Below are 23,255 nucleotides of genomic sequence, written 5' to 3' on the forward strand. Positions count from 1 at the left end.
ATGACATCACTCATGTCAGCAATGACATACAAGGCTACTGACCCATCTGCAAGAATGGATGAATGGAGCACAGCTACATGATCAAAGGAAGTCACTGTTCAATGGAACAGGAAAGCTGCGTGAGGCGTCTAATTACAGGCCTGGCAGGATCAACCTGATCAATGTTTACCACTCTGCACAGTGCGCTCACTGCATATAATTGTGTGAAATTGCATTACTCAGGAGGAGGAAGGAAGGAAAAGGGGCCCAAGGCAAGAGATTTGTATCAGCCGAAGTCTATGTATTGATACATGGGAGTGAGAGTGGATTGCTATCGGTGGTTTCTGACCAAGCAATTTTTCTTCTTTAAAACCATGACAAATAACAACAAAATAAGATCTCTGCTCATTAGTCCCACCTACAACATCAGATGAATCCCCTGAGTACATTGTGAGAGAAATATGTGTTTCCCAAATCATCTTCACTGCTGGCCACTGCATATTGCCACCCACACTGCTCGTTACTGATCCAGAACCTGGATTCCCTGTTTGCAGTAGCTTGGTTCCTCAAGTCTCCTCAGCAAGCAAATGCCTGAGTACACTAACTGTGAATCCAACTGTTACCAGCTGTTTTTCACACTGACTGAGGGGATGCCCATCAGAGAGAGGTAAAAAAATCTGCTGTCACCCCCCCCGCAGTGTTTGGAGCAGACTCACAGCTTCTGTTCATGGTAAGACACTAGCAAAAAGCTCTCTAGCTACTTCAGTAGCTAGCAGAGTGGGTATTTCAGCGCTAGCTTTTAGGAGCTCCCATTCATTGCAATATATCTTTACTACTTTCTGTTGATGAGATTCTGAATCCATGCAAACTACTCCGCCGTTTAGGATGGCCTGACAGATTGGGCAAAATAAACTCTCAGCAACAAAGGATACCCTTTCCAGTGTTTAATATCCCATTAAAAAAAATCCCTGGAGACAGAGAAGCCAAATGATCTTAATTTTAGACCAGGGGTATGCAAGGACATCAAAAAGAAGTGTTACTTACTAATAGCCCCTGTGTAGGTTGGCTGTGTAAGGTCTTTTGGCACCTTCCTGTAGATGTCAAACCTGAAAAAGGAAAAGCAACAGCCATAAAACAGGTGGAACATTTCAATACATTTCATGTCCCCGCAGGGATGAACGATGCTGAAGTTTTTCCATCCAGCTTTCCAACAACATTTTTTCAGTTTGCAGAAGGATATGAGAAGGAAAAACAAAACAAAAAATCCTTTTTCTTTTGTACAATTATGTAACTGTGCTCCTTCTTGGCTCCAATTTCCAAAGCGCTTCTCTCCGCCTCCCTCCGCCCTGCTGTCATGGATCTCTGCAATCTGAACTGTGAGAGGTGCCAGGGAAGAAGTCATGCTGGACAAGTTTATAGGCCACCGTAAAAGGAAAAGGATACTCTACAGACTCCTGAGTAAAGAGGCCTGGCAAAAAAACAGTGAGACTCAACCTATATTGCCCCTTGTAGTTTGTACCCTGCAATAGCCAGAAACTGACAATACCAAAGTCAGAAATCAAGGTGTTGAGACAAGAAACCTACCCTTGGACACTGGACACACAGCAGAAATTAACCCAAGAAGTTTGCTACTCCCCCAGCAAAATCTAGTTTAATATTAGACCGTTGTTTTGATTCAGTCATATCTTTTAATATCCATATGGCTCAGCTTTGCTATTTTAAACTCTCCATGGTTAAACTTTCACTGCCCTTATGATGTTAGCTGTATTATTTCCTACAACCTTGTGTTCCTGCACGTCCAGCCGCATTGCAGCTCTGACATCAGTTTTTCCACCACTCAATAAAAATTAATTAACACATTAAAAACACACACACACCCTAAAGAAGGAAGTGACTGGTTCTCCACCAAAACAGACTTTTTTTGGATATACCACAAGTGGGTGAGATTCGATGTTTTTTCCAGCCCTGGAGAGGCATGAGAGACACTGGCTTCCAAACTCCTATTCTATACTGCACCAAGATGAAACACCCCCATGTTTATTCAGTAGTTTCTACTACACCAAATATTATACTGAGAGTTTAAAAACTAGATCATCTTTCTTTTCTTCACTCTTCATCTGTTGAGATCACTTACAACTTGGAGGCACTCTGGGTGAACAAAACAGCATTTGCCTTGCATGATATTAGAAGGACATTGTTGCTGTGTTTCATTCAGGGAATGAACACATAAGAGAGGGAAGGAGAGCGGGTATAAAGATAGTTCACCTACCCAGCTCAAGTCCTGAACACGCTAGTAATCACTTAACCGTTCCAACAACCCACTGTGATACACTTGACAGAGCATGCTGCACAGGATATGCATTGGAGCTATATGTTTTTATGACTCTATTCACTGCCATCTCCTAAATAGATTAGTAATATTCCTGAACCAAACAATCCATTTATGGCTCTCCAGCTGCCCTGGGAACATCTGGAAAGTGCTGTTTACATTCTTTCCACATACACCAAAGCAACAGCAGCAGCGGATGGTAAAGCCAGCGCAGCTGATGACATCATGGTCTCACAGGCAGAGGAAGTAGCTGATCGTTCCTGCTCACAGCCCATTAAACACTGAAAGCTGGCGTTGTCTCGCCAAATTCACAATAATAGATCAACAAGGCTAAAAAAGCTGAGAGAGAAAGAAAAAGAGAGAGAGAGAGAGCGCGCGCACATGAACATGCAAGAACTGCTGAGTGCGAGTGAACAATTAGAAATAGGAAATAGCTCTATGCTGGATTCAGTAAAAACAGCAGCATGTGGATACTATAAAAGGAAATTTGTTCTTACAATGAGAAATATTTACTAGTATTAAAATGATGACCCATCACAGGATTAAAAAAAAAATATCTAGCTTTTTAAATAACTCAGTGGAAAGTTGACGTCATGGCAGGGTTCTCTCCCCTCAGACTGCCATTTTAATCACATAAGTAACACCCAAACCCCACAAATTAACTTTTACATGGCGTAAATAAGCTAGGATTAGGCAAAGACACTACAGAAAGCGTTCAATGGCTCCCAGCCACATTTGTCGCCTGGCTTTAAGTGCTTCAAAGGCAGTCCACCCTCTCTGTGCTACTCTGCTTCCCATCTCTTCTACCACAACGTTACATTCCCTCTATCTTCTACTACCATGACACACATCTAAAAAGGGCTTTAAGCAGGTCTCTGGGTCTGATTTGCCTGGAGTTTTGAGAACTCTTGGGTCTATACTTACAGGCTCAAGCCTCCCAGCAAGCACAGTGCAGCACATTCACAACAGTTGTCACATGAGGCCCTAACGCACTTTAAGGATCACTTAATGTATGAGCACAGTGAACATACGCAGCTTGCTAGGCAAAGAACATCAGGCAAACAGCGTCTCAGCCTTGAACTTACAGTCTAGAGGCACATACAAGAAGAGTACAGAACAACCCAGGAGAACTGCATAAAGCTTTAATGGCTTTGTTTTGTAGAATTAACACATTTTTAGATAAGGACAGACACTGAGGAATAACAGAATCAAGAGTGGACAATGTATGCGAAGGAGGCAATGACAGCAGACTGGATGGTAGGGAGGAAGGAGGAAAGCTCAGATGAGGTCTTATGGATGAACGCAGAAGCTTCAAGGATGACATCCAGAACCCGACTCAAGCAGCAGAAGGGAAGGCAAGCAGAGGAGGTGCATTTAAGCTTGCAGAAGGATGCTGAAATGATCAAAACAATTAACATTAACAGCAAGGGAATGGAAAGAGACAGGTTTGGAATAAGAGACAAACACGGTTGGCTAGCTTTTGCTCACTGACACATGATACCAGTAAATCCTAGACACTACCAAACCAAAAGAAAAAGGACTGGGTATGTGCATGTATCCTGGGAGAACATTAATCTGCTTGGAAAATACATGCTCTGGATTAGGAAGGTTTATACTTTGGTAAAGGAAAAATACTCTTCAGGGTACCAGGCATCTTCCCATAAAGCATTCTGATACTGGCGACAGCTTGAGAAAGTACAATTTATTTAGTTTGATCCAGGATGGTGAAAACAGTAGTTGGGTTTACGCTCACAGAGAAAGGCAAGTTGGAAGCCCAAAAGGATAGCAAGACATCAAACTTTGACGAGAATGATGGAGATGCTGGCACGGCCAGGGAACACAGTTATCTTGTTAAGTCTGATTTAAACTCTGAGTTAAAAGAAGATAAAAATTGCAGAGGATTCAATAACAGATTGAAAAGTCTGTTTGCGAGACACAAGAGATATGAGATCCCAGCAGTAAGTAGAGGATGGAACCCCAAAGAAGGCTTCATTAATTACATATAATTCTAATAAATAAGTAAATCAAGTAAACTTCTCAAACAAATCCATGAAGTTGACAGGAGTTATTGTAACAGGAGACCCTTAGCCCCAAGAAACCAGAGATTTGTGAAAGCCATAGCTCCTATCAGACCTAAAGGTTAAAAATCTGATTAACTTCTAGACTTCACTAGACAAACCCCTCTCCTTTTGCCACGTCACAGAGCTCAAAGCAATTTCAGGGGATCACTTATACTGCCCTGGGAAGAGAGAAGAATGAGGATTAGACACCGCAGATGATGTGTAATGTATGAGGGAGGAGGCCACGGAGTTGTATGCATGGTAAAGGGGAACAGGTTTTACTTGCCCTCAGGTCAGATGTTCCTGCAAACACCTGCAGTAAAAATTCCAGTAAGCCTCCAGGTTCCTGAGGCATTGGTCACTTGGAAGAGTATTTATACCCTAGGAACAGAGAGGAACCTCGTGCTCTATATATTGCAAAAGCTGCCTTACAGATTTCTGATACTGGCACATTCAAAGCAGTGGAAGATATCACTAATGCTGGAGGAAGACTGGATGTTCAGAAAGGCTATACCAGCCAGCTCATGACAGTGAGACGCACTGTACTACACTGTGAACATCCATTTTGATAGTCCTGTCGTCATATTCAAAATGACCATGAGAAACCAGGGTGTAGATTTACAGCATGTTCACTGCCTCGCAGTAACTGCTAAGTGAGCTCTCTTAACCTGCAGTACTGTGCAGCAGTTTACCCCGCTTTCACGGAGGGATACATTACTTTACGCTTACAAAGCATGCACACGTACAGTTTCCACAGGACAGCCAGCATGTTATTTATACCTAGCTTTTGGCAACATTCTTCCTTTGTTCAGAAAGGCAAGACTTGAAAGGCAAAGTAGTATCTTTGGAGTCAATCAACCGACATAGCTACAGAGTAGAAACAACAGACTTTTTGCTAGGAAAGCTCTTCCTCCAGGTCATACGTATCCTCATAAAGGGAGGGCTGGACCTTGCAATACCAGAATACAAGGCTAAAGATAGAACTAGGCTGTCATCACTACAACAAAGGAATTTCCTGACACATCTAGTGTATCTATTGTCTTTTCTTTCAATGGAGAGCATGGTTGCAAACAAAGAAATAAAAAAAGGCTGTTTGGCAATGTCAGAGTTTCGCAGGAACCAACATTTGTTAACTATCATCAGGGAATGCTACAGTACTTTTTTTCCTCAATCCAATGCTGAAAGGACATAACCAAAAACTTTCTCACCTCCCTGACAGGAATGTCAACAAACTGGTCAAACAGCACTGTAAAGAAGAGCAGCACAAGGATCACTCTTAAATAGGTTCAAACAGAGAATTCACAAACCTTAGCATGATTAAGTGAGATCTGAGGCAGAACTCTGGCTGTCTGACGGACAGGTGTGCAACAGTCCTCTCAGAAACATAGAAATTACATGGTTGGTCTCACTGCAGTTGCACAAGTGGACGGCGAGGTTCAATTGCAGATGCGGGTACCTCAATGGAGCCAAATAAAAGGATGGCAGATTTCAAGTGCCAGTAAGTATTAGATGGACTTCAAAAGCTATATCTAGACTAATACGGGCTGTTGCTATTCAAACATTTTTTTTTCTTCAGATAGAAGGGTATGCTCTTCGTGTTCACTTTTCAGGATCTCCTAGAGCCACAGAAAGCATTAAAGTGTTTAACAAGCCAGAGGCAGATGCAGTAGTGCTCATCTGAGTGGGACAGCCACAAACAATCATGTCCAAGGCTGGCTACGCAGAGGCAATGGTAGGTCAAACCCAACAGAACGAAGCAAGTTGAAATCATCAGCCCTGGGGTGATTCCTGACCTTCCTTTCAAATCTATCTGATTGACAGTGCAAGCTGGGTGACAGGGAGGGCAGAAGATGTTACCCAAACGCTGCATTTTTTTCTAGAGTAGATACTTCAAATGCTGCCCTGAGAACAGGGATGAGCTCACTCCCTCAGCAGGAGCTGCTACCGGCAGGGCTTCCTGCCAGGGCATGCTTTAATACACACCTGAACAGTTTCAAGTCTAGATCTGAAATATTTCAGCAAATGAAGTAATAAATACATTATTTCACTGAAGATTACCACCTCTCTGAACAGCAAAATCCTCTCTGACATCTTTGGAGTCTGAAAAGAGCTTCCATAAAATACTACAATCTCTGTAAGATGCTGTTAACTTTTTCATTAATAAGAAACAAAGAACTTGAGGCAATTAAAAAAAATAATACTTTTAAGTATAACTAACTAGACGGTGGTTAAATTTGAATGTCTTGTAGCAAAGGGAAACTCTGATACCTAAAGGAGTTCGTATCAGAGACGGAAGAACACCGATTCAGTTTACAGCATTTGTTGTAACCCTCAAGCATGCCCACCCCGCCCTGGCACAAACAAGGGAGCAATGCGTTGGCCATGTCACCTAGGGCAGACATTCAGAACACAGCTTATAAATCTCCCTATACTACTGACTCACTGTGTGGAGTCACTGCAAAGAGACAGCAGGTGCTTTAGCTCTGTCTGTGGAGCACTGAAACACAACTCTGGAGCGAGCAGCAGTGGGATGTTTTCATATACCCTTCTGCAAGGTCTGTTTCTACTGATTGAACTAAGGGGCAAGGGAAAGATTGTTTTGCAGCTCATGGACTGTATTTTGGATTCTAGTTAATCACGCAGCCAAGCAAAAGTGCAACACATTCACATGTGGCACTTGGTCACAGAACAGAATTCAGGCACCGTAAGTCAGCAGCAAACAGATTAATTTTCATCCCTCTCCACTCCTCAGACGATTTCGAAATTTAGCTTTAATGCTCACAGGGGAAAAACATTTTTGTTCTTCAGGCAGATTATGTTTTTCCCCAGAAGAACTCAATATTTAAACAGTAGTCTTCTTTTTGAAGCATACTGGCTCTATCGTAGGTACTTCTGCAGCACGTACTGAAAGGGGATGGTGTTTAGAGAACACGATCATTCATTACAACAAATTACATTTCTGATGTCAAAGATGATTAAAAAAAAATTTAAAAATCAGTATCATGGCTGACATTCCACCTTTAGCAGGTCAATGGTGGCGCAAATACATCATGTCATCTTGTCTTAGCAGCAAGGGTCCATGGCTGTGATTCACACAGAAGAATGTGGGTGTTGAAACAATGCTTGATTCTCCACCTCCCATATTAACCAGCTTTTAGAAGCGGCATCTATTTTTCAGCAAATACCACATTTGAAGTTGAGGTCACTAATTCCTGGTGACATTACTCATTATCAGTAACGAGTCCAGTGCACAGTGAACAACTACCTTAATTTTATTACACATAAGGAGCTTTGAGATCTCTTTGAAAAATAACCGAAAATTTTACAGCAGATTTGGGGGGATTATCAAGTACAGATACAAAAAGTTTACTTTGAAAATACTACAAAGATTATGTTGCTACTGCAATAAGAAATTTGAAGAACTGCGGAGTCAGTGTATTCCAACATGCTGCATGTTAGAGACCCAGTGCTGGACAAGTGCTCATTCATTATGAGAAGGGAGCAACATCATAATCTATCAGATACCATAATGTCTCTCAAAGAGAAGAAAAAGGGTGTGGGGGAGATATCCCTAGGGTTTCCAAGATACAGGGGAAAACCCAGATAAGAAAAAGCCAACTGGTGAAGCCTTGCAGCCTGAACTGTCCCAAAGGGCTTTTAGGGTCAGCAAAAACTCCATCCCTGATTGCTTCCTTCTTGGCAAGAAACACGACTGCTCTGAGAAACAGAGGGGCTGCAGGCTGAAAAAGAGAAAGGCAAGGCACCTATGACACATACAGAGGGACAAGTTGCTTGTCTGAAGAAATGAAGAATAATACACCTTCCCAAGCTGAGATGGCTTCCTGGATCAACAAAAGCCCATGGTCAAACATCATCTGAAGTTTAAATCACAGCACAAAGGAGCAAAGAAATAATAAACCCTGTCTTCAGTGGCAGTCAGCACTTCAGTGGGAGGCTGTCGGGCATTGATACTGGCTGTATCACTCAGATTTCTGTTGAGATTCCCTCTTTTCACAAAATATTTAAATACCTGCAGTACAGGTTAACTCACTCCCAAGATAGCTGCGTAAGTCAGACAGCAGCAATAGGTCTGTCTTTTCAGAACTTTTTCAAAAGCAAGACTGTGTCACACTAAAACCGGTGACCCTTTTGTACACCAAGAAAGCAAGCTCTAAAACCTGGCACGCCAGCTAACACTGAATTTGTAGGCCAAGCTCTCTGCTCTACAAAGAGAAACAAGATTAGGCTGGCCTTTTAAGAATCATTTCATGCAAGAAATGTTTCCTTGCCACTGCAGAGGGGAATACAAGCCCGTTAAAGCAGTTTTCAAAACTTGTTTCCCCTTGTGCTTCTACCTGTGTGCTGGTAATGCCCTTACCCAGTTTAACAGCAAGTAGCACAGCTCCTGCAAACTGGAGATCTATTCAAGTGCAATATTGCTGCTGGGTTTTCCCATTTGTCAAGTCCTTCTTGCAAACCAAAGAAAAGTGAATCAGAGTACGGCTGCAGGCCTCAAATATCAAGAATCCAAGACGGCTCGATGTCAGTATTTCTCCACACACACGCGCCAATTCCTGACTAACATAACAAAGAGCTTGCCTGTTCCTTACGAAGTCCATTCATTACATACTCACCAGTAAATGGAGTTACAGCGTGGAAGAGAGAATTTCTACTGTTATGCACTGTACTTGCCACATTGAAGAAATAAAATGACACAGAGGTATCCCACGCAGAGTAGCCACATTAAGTTAAGAAACTCATTCTTCAAAAAAAAAAAAAAGGTGTTTTTTTCCAAAAGAAGATAAAGCACTCTATTTGTTAATTATACTCAGTTTCTTTTTCAGGTGGATAGAAAAACTGCTGCATGGTGCATTTCTAGGAATGCATATTCATTCAAAACAACAACCCCAGACTGCTTTTGATGAAAACTACATGCACTGTGGAAGGTACACAAAGAGCAAGGCAGCTGCCAAACGCGACCTTGGACAGTCAAGCCTATGCCAGCACCCATTTCGTCTTCCATAAAAGTCATCTTGAGGCAGCTCTGTCTGATAACAGGTTAGAAAACATCTAGTGTTTTCTCTTCTTTGAGAGCATCTACCATTTAGATATTATAAATAAATTCATTTTTAGGCCACATCCTTCTGAATTACACCAGACTCTTTAATTACTTTACATAGACATCAGTGAATCCAGCCAACTAGCAATTTCTATTCAGCTGCCATTGAAGAGACGAATCATCCTTAACTTCGAAAAGGATTAATTTTCCCTGGAGACAAGGACATAACCTTGAGATTTGTCACTCTACACACTTTTACTCTTCCTCTTGCCATTTCCTATCTGCCTCCTTGAACATTTCTGTTATATTGCTGTATTACAGACATATCATTCAGAGAGCAGAGGTGGTTGGTTCAGTCCCCTTTATTTGGTTCCCCACAGGAGCTATAGATCTGATGCAGAGACAGACAACCAGCTCTTCCCCCAAGATTTGTATAGCTGTATCTATTTTAAGTTTGTCATTTCATGACAGAAGAGGTGCATTAGCAGTTCAGGAAACCAAGCTGGGTGTGAAGTGGGGAGAGGAGAATGAGCAACCTCAACCCCACTTCAGGAAACATGTTTAAGTGCACATGAAATGAGCTGGAACAATGGCTCTGAAGAGTTTTCAACCAGTCCGCAGTATGGGCTACCACACAACTTACTTTCCTCATATTGCTGCTGCTACCACCTATGGAATAAGCGTCCCTAGAGACAACAGGGAAGTTTACAGACTATGATTCATTCAACACCTGCTGCTATTAAGGCTCTTAGCAGAGATATCACTTATAGTTGAGAATCCAGCATTTCACTTTGCATAAAATGCTTTATCATTTAGAAGGAGGACATGGGAAGCAGGAAGAAACTCAGTCATGATAAATATAAGTTGGATTAAGTCCATCTGACATTCAAAGATGACTGTGCACAAATAGACTCCATTTTCTCTCTCCAGGAAAACTTTAGCAGAGGTTGCTGTTACAAAGGAGAGATCAGAATTTAGTCACCACGTCTGTCTCAGAAGCTTCCTTCTGCCCCCCAAAATCAGTGTAGCTTAGAGGCAGAAGGAAGAAAATGGAGAAAAAAAAAAAGAGGCCATACTGGATATCTTCTATGTGAAATCATGGAATCAAAAGGAAGCTACGGAGAGACTGTTGTCAGTGCAAGATCATTCAGGCTGGAGACCAATGGCAGAAGGGAAACACCCTTCCAGCAGTACCCACTGGTATTTCTAGAGAAACCTTCCTACCAAAGGCGTGCTGTTTTGTGTCAAGCAGCATTCGTATCTTTGCAATCTGCTGGCTGCTCAGGCAAAGAGATGTCCATCATCTAACAAAAGCTTAAGAATCAGAAGTACAAAGTGTGTAAGAAAAAAAACTGCCTCCCCAACAGTTCAAGGTACCGCAGGGTCTGTGTTCACCGGCATGTTTTAGAGGTTTCATGAAGGAACTCAGCGGAAGAGCAGGCTTACAGAGAGCACCCACTGAAACACCCAGTAACTGGCACTTGCCACATTGCTTCCCCATATCTTGCTCTGGGAAACTTGCTACATCTGCTTCCCCATACTCCACAACACAAATATGAAGTAAAACAGATTCTCAGGCTGTAGCCACGAGACTAAGAAGGGAAGAAATTGCTGCCTCAGGACTCTCTCTCAGTGCTTCTTTAATTAAGACAGACATTAAAAAAAAAAAAAAAGATTACAAGGTGCTAGAAAAACTAGGAGAAACTAGGAAAGCATATAGAATACTTCAATGCTACCAGAAGAACAAAAGATTTTAAACAAAAAAATCAAATCACTTAGCTAAGAGCTTAAAAAAAAGGTTAACAGGCAGCAACTGTTCCTCTGTTTCCTTGGGTCACTGCTCTCAAATAATGACTTTGGGATAATTCATCCCCACTTTGTCAACAAAGCTGCCTTAACAGCCTTTGAACGCTGGGCAGTAGGAGCAGGCCAACCACACCAACTGAACAGCACAAGCCATCAGGCACTCAGCCATAGGTAGTCACTGCAGTAGCTTTTAATCTCTTCAGAGACCATTTAACTCTAAAAACAAGCAGGCTTGTACATACGCCCTCACTCCACCAAACCCAGACAGGTACCTCTAACACAGAGTGTACTTTTCTGGCTTTGTTCCTTCCTACGAAACACATCAGACACTTGCAGTAAGATCTTTAAAAGCAAAGCTGTTACTTTTGTATAATGGATAAATCTAAAAACACCAATTTAGTTTTCAGTGTGACTGTTCAAGCCAAGGGAAATGTAAAGGTAGAACAAACAGCACAGCTGAGTCAGGTTTGAACACATAGTGCTCTTTTGATTAACAAAAGACCATCACTAAAAAAATAAAATCCCAGGCACCTGTTTGAAGTTGCTGGGGGCTTTTATTGTTCACAGTTATTAAAACCATACCTAGAGCTACTGTGACCAGGACCAGAGAGAAAAAGATTAACCTCTTTACTTGTTAAATTGGTTTTATTCAAAAGTGTAACAGCAGGCTGACTCCTAGGGTATGCAGAGATGGCCTGAAAGACCAGTTACCCCATTCCATGTGCCTAACGACAGAATATTTGAAATAATCGAAACAGTAAAGAAGATGGCCCTGGAGAACAGCTACTATCTGGGACAACAATGATAAAGGAACAAGTGGGGCAAGACTCCCCTCTGCCTAGTGACCCAGAGAGGGGTTGGACATCGTCATACTCCACTGGGAAAGAGGAAAGGAATGAGCAGATGACTGGACAGGTGACAGAGGAGACTACTCAGCAATTTTGTGGGCTGGATTATGTACCCCAGATGCTTGAAAGCTGCTACAAAAAAACGTCAGACCTGGTCCGACTAGCAGTTTGGAGCAAGTACCTAAACTAGGAAAGCATGGGCTTGAGAGCAAGATGCAACCCCTCAGTAAGAGGGCTGGAGACCTCTACACGACAGAGAGAGGGAAGCTATCTGAAGCACCGTGTTCCCTCCAAAGTAATATCAGAACACAAGAGAGTCTCCTTCTCTTAGGGCACTGGAAAGAGCATTATAATCAAACTACAAGAGTTAGAGAGTAGAAGCTGTGTCAGAACTAATTCTCTTTGGTTATTTTGTTCTGTTTTTAATTGGGGAAACATCAAGAACAGCACGTCTTTTTAAGTAAAACCTCTCTTACCTTACTCTAAAAAAGCAGTGACTTCCAACTTCCTATGCATTTTCAACTTCTTATGGTCCTTGCTGTACCTGTTCTGGACAAAAATCCAGAATTTTGTTCCACAGATCTATCAGAGAAAGAATAATTTCTACACACCAGTAAATTCACTCTAAAACAGTCCAAAGGAAGTAGAGGTGCCTTATTCTAACACCTTCCTCTATACATGTATAGAAAGCACTAATTTTTCTATTTTTATGCAGAAATATTAGCTCAAGATTTCATTCTGAAATCCTTTCTTTAGATCATGCTGCTTTTCTTCCCATCCAAAAGCAAGCACGTGCTCTGACAACTCTGCAAGAACACTTAGCTCCTACACAATCCAGCACAGATAAAAAGTAGTAACTCTTCTTCCAACAAAGCTGATGAAATCTATCACCCTGTTTTACAGAGTGGGAAAACAATGGCAAGAAGTCAGCAGCAGGGGAAGAAAATAGGAACTACTGACTCTGAGCGCTTAATTTTGTGATTGTTAATTCCTTGTTTAAATGAAATTTGTTTCCTGCCTGACAACAGATGAGAACATAATCTGCAGAGAGCAGCTCAGGACAGCTTCTGGGACAGCCATGCTGCGATCCCACGAATGGGATGCAGCAGTGGGAGCCAACAAACCTGAATTCTGTTCTGCTCCCAGCACTGACTCACTGTGCAATTTCTGTTCCAGACAATTAAATCTTTCTTCTTCAGCATCTTCATTTTGTAGAGTGGCACCTGGTGACATTTGCCCACTTTTCATCAAGCACGTTGAAATCTACAATTGAAAAACTACAGAAATGTGAAGAATTTCCAATCAAAGTTCCAACTTCTTTGAAGGTCTGTTCGAGGAAAGCTCCAGGAAGATGTGCTTATGAAAACAAACTGGATGCGTACCGCAAGAGCTAAGCCTTGGATCAGTAACAGGGTTGTGCCTAGAGTGCATGTTTACGAACAATCTTGATCAGGAGTGGTTTTGTGAATTGGGACACAAACTTCAAAGTGTGTGGAAAGTAAAACAAGTGATCCTGTTAATCTAAGTTCCACATGGAAAGTAAACACTGAATATACAGCTACCAAAGCTGGGCCCTGAATGTGAGTTCGAGACGCAAATAAAGATTTAAAGCAGGACTAATAAGCCGATACTTGTAAATACCAAGCAGTTATTAACACATTTTATAAGATTAACACCTGCGTAACAGCAGATAATATACAAACATCATTAAGTAATCAGCTAGTCTTCATTTGCACACAATAGAGTATTAACACACATGCTGCAGAAGTTGAGCTTTAATGGACAAGCTCTCAAGGCTTCAAAATTACACTGGAAACTGTTTAATCCTGAACTACTTTGAGCAAGCTCTGATATGCCAAGAACCGGACAAGGAGGTAGAGGAGCTAATGTGATTTTAAACTAGTTTATCTGTACTGCAAGCAGGTGAAGACTGCAATTTTCAAATTCTGTATGACTGACTGTTCACTCACAACATCACACCAGTTTTCAAAGCATGATCCTCCAAATAATATTTTTGTTGACCTGCTGACTCTTCACACTTTTAAGCCCAGGAGTGAAATGCAGGAATGGGTTTCCTTGCCAGCCAGCTCCTCCCTCTTAATTCTAGTTCCAAGAACATAATGAAACTAACAGAGGAAGTTTCTGAAACAAGGAGGAGTACTGAGAACAAGAAAACAAGGTTAGCCGGGAGGACTGTCATTACTTATATAATCCAGACTTGGGGTAACTGGACATGTAGGAAAAAAAGGCTGAGAGCATCAGAGGCATCAGCCAGCCTCTGCAGCATTATGTCATCTGGTCTGCTAGTTACTTAGCAGGTGCAGGATTTGTGTATGAAAAAAACCCCAACCAAATCCTTTTATTTCTAGGACAAAAGACTATGAATCCCCACAGCACTTGCAGAAAAAGGGCACAAAAAATGAATACGTTCTACGCCTGTTTAAATTGATTTCTTTCCAATGAGCTAGTTCTCCTGTTTTCTCTCTTCTGCCAGCCTCCCCGACTCCATTGTGCTGTCCTGCATAACACCTTTTTGTCAGCCATGTTCTAAATTTCATGCTCTTCTTCTTTCAGTGCGTAAGAAGCTTGTTCTCTATTGCCCAGGAATACACAGCAACTGCTATTGCTGAAATACACCAAAAGTGCAAACTATTTTAGGTGACACTGAAGAATGGAAGAGAGGAAGTGGTACATCACATTTTTTTTCAAAATAAGATGTTAGGCTCAAACATATTTCAAAGGTAATTAGGAGGAGGAAAGTATTTATAATCTCAAATACTCAATGGTGAAGTCTTGCCAGCAAGCATTTTATTTCCTTTTAGGCAGTGAAGCAGATGTCAAAATGAAGGATGGAAGAGAAATGTATTTTTAATAAAGTGAGCAAACTATACTCTGCTTCATCAAAACAGGAGAAAAGTGTCATGAAGAAAAAATGTTCAAGTAAGGGGACTGGTATTTAAGGGGATCCAACCCTTCACTGGACTGTACGCAAGAGCGATTGTACTTCTGAGTGGTAGTACCGTATTCTGGAGATCAGAAAGAGAGAATGGAGGCAGAGAGAATGGGGAACAGGATTAAACATATGTGGCTGCTCCCCAAGTAAATTGTTCAGATACTTGAATGTAATAAGTAGACTGTAACCCTTCCTGTCGCAGAGCCTTCATCCCCCTTAAGCTCAGACATTCTTGCTCTTGCAGCTCCCCAGCACATTCCCAGTGCCTCCCACCACCACATCCCCCAGGCACTTCCCTCCAGCGCCGTCCCTCACCCATTCCCTCCTTTGTGAGCCCCCCAGTCCTGAACATCTCTCCCTTTCCCAATTCGAGACCTGCCAGCTCAGGGTTCCTCTACCTCCTGCGATGTTCCTCCGGCTCCATCTCACTGCCCACAGCTGCTGGTTCCCAGTATTGCCAGTGCTACCGGCCTCAGCAGCCAACTCCTCAGCCCTCCCCACAGACACAAAGTCCTGATCTCTAGCAGACACTTAACAAAATTCAAACTTGGACTGTGATTTCCAAGAAATTACCTACACACAACTCAGAGCAAAACCAGGACACAGCTATGGAAAAAAAGAGTTGTACCATAGTCTTTCCCATAGCTTCTAGGAATCACAAAACACTGGGACTCTGTTGCTGCCTTGTACTGCTGAACACATTGAAACAAGATCTGGTAAGATTAATTTACCATCAGAACCGCGTAAATTTTATTTGTGGATGCTGCTTTCTGAAAGTTTTAAGTCCCAGCTGCACTAGGACAGCACACAAATCAGAGATTTGTACAAAACAGCATGAACAAATATAACATCTGGAGAAGAAACAAAAAGGGGGTGAAGAAAATAGCTCCATCTTCATAAGGCTTCCCTCAAAAGCACACAGGCCAATCCATACCCTACGGCATGACAGAGAGATTTCTCCATGTCAATAAGAGAAACTCCTAGACATCTGCTAGGCTCACCATCTCGCTGGACCAGGCCAAGAAAACCACTCCAAGGAAAAACTGTTCAGCCACTGCTCTGCAAAGTGAGCGAACAAAGTAAGGTCCCCTTGAAACAAATCAGTAACTGAGGCTCAGAAAGGGATTGCTACTTGCCTGAAGCTGAAAAGAGTTAAGAATAGCAGAACCCTGACTTGAGGGAGTAGACAATGGCGTTAACTGCTGTATACACACACAACACAAAGCCTTCCTTCTCCTCCAAAGAAATTTCTACAGGACAAAAGCCATTCTTAATACACAAGATTTAGGGGCAAAAAACATATCCTTTCCCAGAGCATCCAGCAGGTACTCAAATATATTGTACTTTTTCAGTATCTAACCCAATAATATGAATAAACCTGCAGTGACCAGCTCAGGTTCTCCTATTTATATTCCAAACTAAGGAGACGAGAATTTCTGTATGTGCTTCTACAACTCAGTCCTATTTTTTAGTTGCATATAACTGTATCACCTACAAGCAAGCACAACTGAAATGTACCATCTGGCTTCCAAGTGAAGTTCCTGGTTTTGACTCCGTTTCCAAGAAACATCCATATTGATGCTACCCCACTACAAAAACGTGACTGATACAGACCCAAGATAGAGCTGCAACTTGTAGCTGGGGACCAGGTTTACCAATGTTTGTTAGTCCAGATATAACTTCTTATAATGCAGCAGCCAGATCCAGATTTCAGTTCAGTAGGGTCACATTTGATTTAGCGTGACATGGAATCCGAGTGAGGCTCTGAGACTTCATCTTTATCAGAAAACACAGTCATATTTACATTACTGGCTGTACTGGTGTTTTAGCAGGCTCTCCAACCTTGTTTTATTCACAGCACACAGTGGTCTACAGAAGTGGATAGCAATTAGGGAGGCAAGTGATCTGCCCTAGGATATGACTGTTAAATAAATACTAAGCAACCATGACTGCCTGAAATCCTGTTAGTAGTAACACATGCCTGTCTATATTAACATACCATTTTGAAGGCTCTTCTATTAAATGCCAATCTTTCTGGCTTCTCTGGATTAAAGTAGATACATCTCATTTGGAAACAACCTTAAAAACAAACAAACAAAAAAGCAAACATCCGAACACACACAATTCAAATGCAGCCAACCACACGGTCCATCTATCTAATTGCAGTCCCTACTTGTGTGTGTGTCTCCCATGATCACTACTAAAATACTCCAACATTTCAGTATAAGGAAGATTTTGTAGATTGTAGCAAAATTGTGGTTAATAATTTTTTGGCAGAACAAGTTTTCCATTCTGGGGGCAGCTGGCTCAGTGCAGCAATACCTAGACAACACTTCAGGGGTTGTGCTTGGACAGAAGACAAAAAAAACCCAGATGATTCTACTATTTCTTCTTTCATTGTAAGACTATTCCTTTCTCACCACCTCCACCATTTGAATTACATGCCTAAAAAATACACATGCACACTTCAAAATACAAGCTCAACAACTTCCACAGCTTCTCACTCCACGCTGGTGGTATTGCTTCAACTCTTGTTTACAGTGTGATTCAGTCATTTTCACAGCAATGAACTATGATGGCATGAAGAAAGCATCTGTGTCACCAACAGTGAACAAAGGAGGACAGTTAAAGTTCAGAACAACAATACAAAACTTTCCTACAAAGCCAGACCTTAATACTTCTGTACTTAGTCAGGAAAAGTTTTCTACCCCAACTGTATTTTAAGAGAAATAATGCGTTAGGGAGACTTAGGAAGAAATATTTACACACATGCACACTATGTATAATCAGTTATTTGTGGCATAAACATTAGTAGACTGTCTGTACAGCTCTGCTTGCCCATCTGACTGCTGTGACTGCAGAATAATTTCTCAGGTGCCTTCAAAGGGCTATTGTTGAAACAAAGTTAGTCATGGTACTGCCTGGCACCAAAATAAACTTTGGGAATTACGTAAGGTAGCAGCAATACCACTTGGAAGGCTTGTTTACCAGCGACATTGCATAATGTGAAGTGGAACATGCTTGCCAGATGTGGCTGCAGTTCAAGATGAAAATACGCTTGCAGAGTTACCAGGCGCTCTGAAGCGGTAATCTATCGCTCCAGTAGCTAGAGCGAAAAAGCGCAGGTCCCTTCAAAGTGTAGAGAGGCAACTATCTAACTGACACAGAACAACGTTACAGCCACTAGTTATGAATGTAAACATTAATTTAGAAAGCGATGGGTACCAGCTCAGTCACATACAGGATTTAAGATTTTGAATAAAATCATTGCAGAAGTGTCAATGTCTATGGCTGTGGAAGTAAGCGTGACCATGCACAGCTTAGTACAGGGCACATGCAAACCCTTCTGACATGCCACTGCTACACACAAACCAGCAGGCACAACTCGTCTAATCAGGAGAAGCTGTACTAGCCGGCCTTAGCTGTTTATCCTTCTCTCTTGTCCTCCCCACATTGTTTCAGTCGAGAACACACCTACCTGCTGCTATCACCACCATGTACCATCTATAGGAGAGGCACCGTGAGCTCATTTGTAAAGTAAGTTCAGTGAGTAATTTTGCCACATGAACTAGCGTGTGTTAATGCAGCTAGTTAAAGAACATGCTGGGAGAGAGCAAGGAGGCGGATGGAGTACAGAGCACCAGGACCCGATGAGAAACACGGAGCTGGTTGAGACTTCACAAAGAGATTCCAAATTAAAACTCCTGAGCAAATATATACATTTCCACTAACATTTGATATTTATTAGGCAGTGCCAAAACATCCTGTAGTCACCATTTCTGCTTAACAATTGGCAAATGTTCAAACACAGGCCGAACAAATCCCATACAAGTTTAAGTGAGATTTGAGGGGTTACAGAAAAATTCTAAGTCGTGACCTTCACAAACCTGTCAAAAGAAAAATGGTAGGATTACGAAAGACAGCTTTGTTCCTTCTTTTCTTAAGCCTGAAGACTAAAATAAAGCTATTTTCCTTAGGCTCACAAGTGAATGAGAAATTGTTGTCCAAGGGGTTGCTTAGTTGGGAAAAGATTTTTCTCCTTAGATTCCAAATCGCCTACAATCTACCAGTTTGCCCTCACTAATCTGGTCGCGAGTTGAAGGCGGACAAACAGACCTCCCTGATGTTGCTGAAGCAGTCTGTATCACCGCTTTTGCAACTGTGCCGGGTCAGACGTCTTGAGCATCAGTTTGCCTATTAGCCATCACAACTCTTAGGTCTAAATTAAAACCAAACATACTGCCTCTCCTAAAAGCAATAAGGCTGGAAGCATGTCAGCTTCAGTTAAGACTGGACAACTTGATTTAAAAAAGACATAGACCTGCCTGTGTCCCAAAGCAACAAAAATGTTGTTTACATCTGAATCAGAATATCCACATAAAAAGTATTATTTATCACAGATGTGCCAAAGAACAGCTGACTATGGGTGCCCGTTGTACTGTGCAGATGGAATAAGAATCTTTGCCACAAAGAACTTCCACTCTAAATCAGCATTTAAATCTAAATCCCTTCTAAGCCTGGCTCCTTTCCCATGACCTCCAAAATCCAGATATACTGTTACTTCATTAAGGTTATCAAGCTGTAAAAAACAACAACCAAACAAACAACCAAAACCCTAATGAAAACATCATGATGATTAATCGTAGGAAATAAATTCTGAATTTCTCAGTTAAATATAAAAATAAGGATTCATGGATATTTGCCACTGTATGCCAAAAAGGTGGCCAGGGCACAACTGAGAATTGCCCACAATTAGAACAAAAACTTGATTTCAGAGCAGTCTATTTTAGTTTTTCTCAGTCTAATCAGTTAAAGCTACCAAAATAGTTCAGAAGTTTCAGTATCTGCTACAAAGCCATCAGTAACTCTTTCATGCAAATAGGCAAATGCCAAGAAAAGCCAACAGATTCAAGAGAACTTGCAGCAACATTTCTCTCTACCATGTCCATGTCCAGTGCACAGGAGTCACTTCATTTTTACTTCTGTAATTCTCAACACCAGAGCAGTCTAAAGTCCAGCACTGGCATTCACTGCTGAAGCTAAGCCTCCCTGCTAACTGGATCACACATGTGAGAAACCTTCTGGCCCACAATCACCATTCAAGATGACCCAGGCTTAAAGTTTAATCTACTTATGATTTTAACCATCCACAGATGCTGCAAGTATGCAGGTGACACTGGGTCTTAAAGGCTCGAGGGGGAAATACCCTTTCAGCTTCAGTGATATAACTCAAAATCCCCAATCAAATAGATACGAAGCTGCTTTGCTGACACAAGTTCTACCAAACCAGGGGGAGATGCAACAAGGAAAAATCTGTCTCTCTCTTGCAGCCAAATAGGTTTTAAAAAGTAAGAAAGAACCAGGCCTTCTGGAAATACAAACTGATTTAGTTCTGTAGAAGGGCTGGTGTCTCGTGACATGTATTAAACAGACCTGTACAGAAGGCTCCAATCTGGAAGCTGAAAACTTGATTCCTTACCAACATCACAGCAGGACTGTAGAGATTAGTGCGAATGAAATGCTTTGAAAAATGAAAAGCATTAGGTAGGTACTAAGTATTATTAAAACCCTAAAGATACTCGGGACAGAATAATTATTATTCATTTGAAATTACTGTGAAAACATTATTTTATTTATAAGTTAAATGCATTTTATATATTATCAAAGGGAACCACTGATAAGCCAAGAAAATAAAATTCCTACAGAAAAAAAAAAGTACAGTAAAAAAAAGTACAAGTAACAAAACAAGCTACTTCCATACCTGATACCAACCAATATGCCTCAGACTCTGACCCATGGAGGCAACTTCCAAGAAATACGTTCAAGCACTTTGGGTTCTTCAGTCTGGCCAAATATGAACCCATAAGTTTAGGAGATAGGAAAGAGATTTACCACACGGACAGAAATGCTTTCTTTGACTTTTAGTTGGTGAAGAATAGGGACTTTTTTGGTCATGGGCTGTTTTCATTACTTGTCATTTGTGTCTCTATCTTCTCCAGATGACACTGTGGCAACCTATTCCTCCTAGAGCTATTTTGTGTGGAAACAGAGCTCAAGTCCCAAATTTCTAGCTAGTCTACTATGGCCCTCTCTACAACTGATGTTAGCTGTCAATATCCTGCCACTCTAAAATATCAAAAATAAAAGCTCTAAGTGAGGGGAAGATACAAAAAAAGAACTTGCCTTACCAAATGCCCTAGCAGAGCAGGTAAGGACAGCGATTTCTTCAGATGCATTAGCAACACAGACCTGTGAAGTCTGTGGCCTCCAGAAGAACACAATGCCTTTCCACTTGGAACCTCTGAATTCTGGACTCTAGAAGATACGTAGGGGCAATTTTAAAAGTTTCCTAACAATCCACCCTCTAATCTACAGGCATAATATCCACTTTAAAGTGTGTGCTAAAGACAGGGTGCCAAACTGTACCTGCCAAAAACAACATCCAGTTGAAATCTCTGAAAGAAAAACCTCGCGTTTTACATGATGAAAAACATCACCTCTTCACTCAGAAACTTACTACAGGTGGTAACCGTATTTCTCTAAGAGTATTGTATTGTATGTTCTATAGTTGTCAGGAAGTAACTGTACATTTTTTTAATGTATGCATCATACTTTACCTATGACAGTAACATTTTCCAACCTCAGAAGATTTTGTTCCAATGACTGCACAATGAACAAAAACCACAACAGTTAAAAGATAGTCTCTAACCTTTGCAAAAATTTTGGTCCTGCATGCTTCTAAAACAGGAAAGCGGTTTGTTGCACGTGACAATAGTTTCTCTGTACCTTTAAATATAAAGTTCTTGTTATCAATGGCAGTCTTTTAAAAATTCATCTTTGCAGAAAAGCTGAACTTCAGTAAGTTTACGTTATTTGAGAAGGTGCTTTGAAGTGTCTATTTCTAATCCTCCAATCTGACTGACAAAGAAGTTATTTGCAATTGTGAATCTTTAAAATGCAGATCTGAAATGATATCTCTATGTTTTTGTAACTCATTAACACAAACTCTGCAACTCAGCCTTTACTTAATGTCTTTGTTCCATTCCAGAGTGAAGCACTAGTGCTGTCTCTTAAGATGATTACTCTTGGTGAACCAGTGTTTCCACATGCACATTCTGAGACCCAACAAAAATTACATTTTCAAAGACATCTGAAATAACATTTTCTTTATCTGCTATTACAAAGTGACAGCCACAACCCAGGAACCCTTATTGTTCATGTATTGTACAAGTCTGAAAATAGACGGCAATGGGATTTGCAGCTGGCAGAATGGCTCCAAAGCTGAGAAGAATTTTTCTACCAAATTTTACACAAAAGCAGAAACGGGGCTCTGGGCCCTGGATCCCACACGATCCAGCAGATGCTGTTTCCAGCTTCAGCAAGTTTTCATTCAGAAGCAACTGCCTCCGTGTTCAATAGTGCCCCATGGATCACATACAAGATCCTGTTAGCCTGTATAAATGAGAGGCCTGATTTAGAATTACAGCAAAAATACAATACATGACTTTTGTTTGGGAGAACTAAAGACCTGCAGTATCACCATTTTCCCCTGTCATCTCAAAGGGGTGCAAATGTATGGTTCATGATGGTCCTACGTGAGAAGCATCAAGCAACAACTGTATCTCTCAATTTCCAAAAGCGTATGTATTTTTTATTGTAATGTTAATGCTCTAGTAAAACCTACATGAGAAAACTCATCTGCGCATCTTCCCCATGGCACCTATGAATTTGGAAAGTTACAAATCTTTGGTTCAGGAATGGCTCAAAAAGAAAACGAATCCACAGTTACTATTTCAGCTCCATTTGAGTCAAAGGGGTCTTTTTCGCTTCTGCTTTGGTATCTGAAACTGGCTGCTGTGGCCCACGGGATGCAGGCACCCTGCAGCAAGGCTAAATCCCACAAATCACACCTGCTCAAAATGCCAAAACCAAGAGTGGAGGCACCGATGGTGTTTCCTAACCATCAGAGAGCCACGGCACACGGCTTTGCTCACACGTAGCCTCACCATAACGAGTGACCTCCTAAAGCTGCTATGGGAGCCCGGGGACCTGTGGGAGGAGAAGGGACCCAGCGCCTTCACTCCGACACCCGCTGCGGGGGCCTGCGGTACACCCCCAGCAGTCACCCCCGAGGCCCTGCTGCTCCACCCCTCCTGCCCGGGGGGGCTCAAAACCATCCATCCATCCATCCATCCATCCATCCATCCATCCATCCATCCAT

The 23,255-nt window shown here is 41.6% G+C and overlaps 1 protein-coding gene across 1 annotated transcript in view; it reads right to left on the bottom strand.

Annotated features, from left to right (window-relative positions):
* ERGIC1 (endoplasmic reticulum-golgi intermediate compartment (ERGIC) 1) overlaps positions 1–23,255 on the bottom strand; it is a 72,269-nt gene that overhangs the window by 36,786 nt on the left and 12,228 nt on the right. The window contains exon 2 of the mRNA XM_009318553.1: positions 1,024–1,085. Within this exon, the coding sequence (XP_009316828.1) occupies positions 1,024–1,085 (62 nt within the window). The remainder of the gene's footprint in view (positions 1–1,023; positions 1,086–23,255) is intronic.

The sequence above is a fragment of the Pygoscelis adeliae genome, unplaced genomic scaffold, assembly GCF_000699105.1.
Source record: "Pygoscelis adeliae isolate BGI_AS28 unplaced genomic scaffold, ASM69910v1 Scaffold42, whole genome shotgun sequence".
In the NCBI taxonomy this organism is placed as follows: Eukaryota; Metazoa; Chordata; class Aves; order Sphenisciformes; family Spheniscidae; genus Pygoscelis; species Pygoscelis adeliae.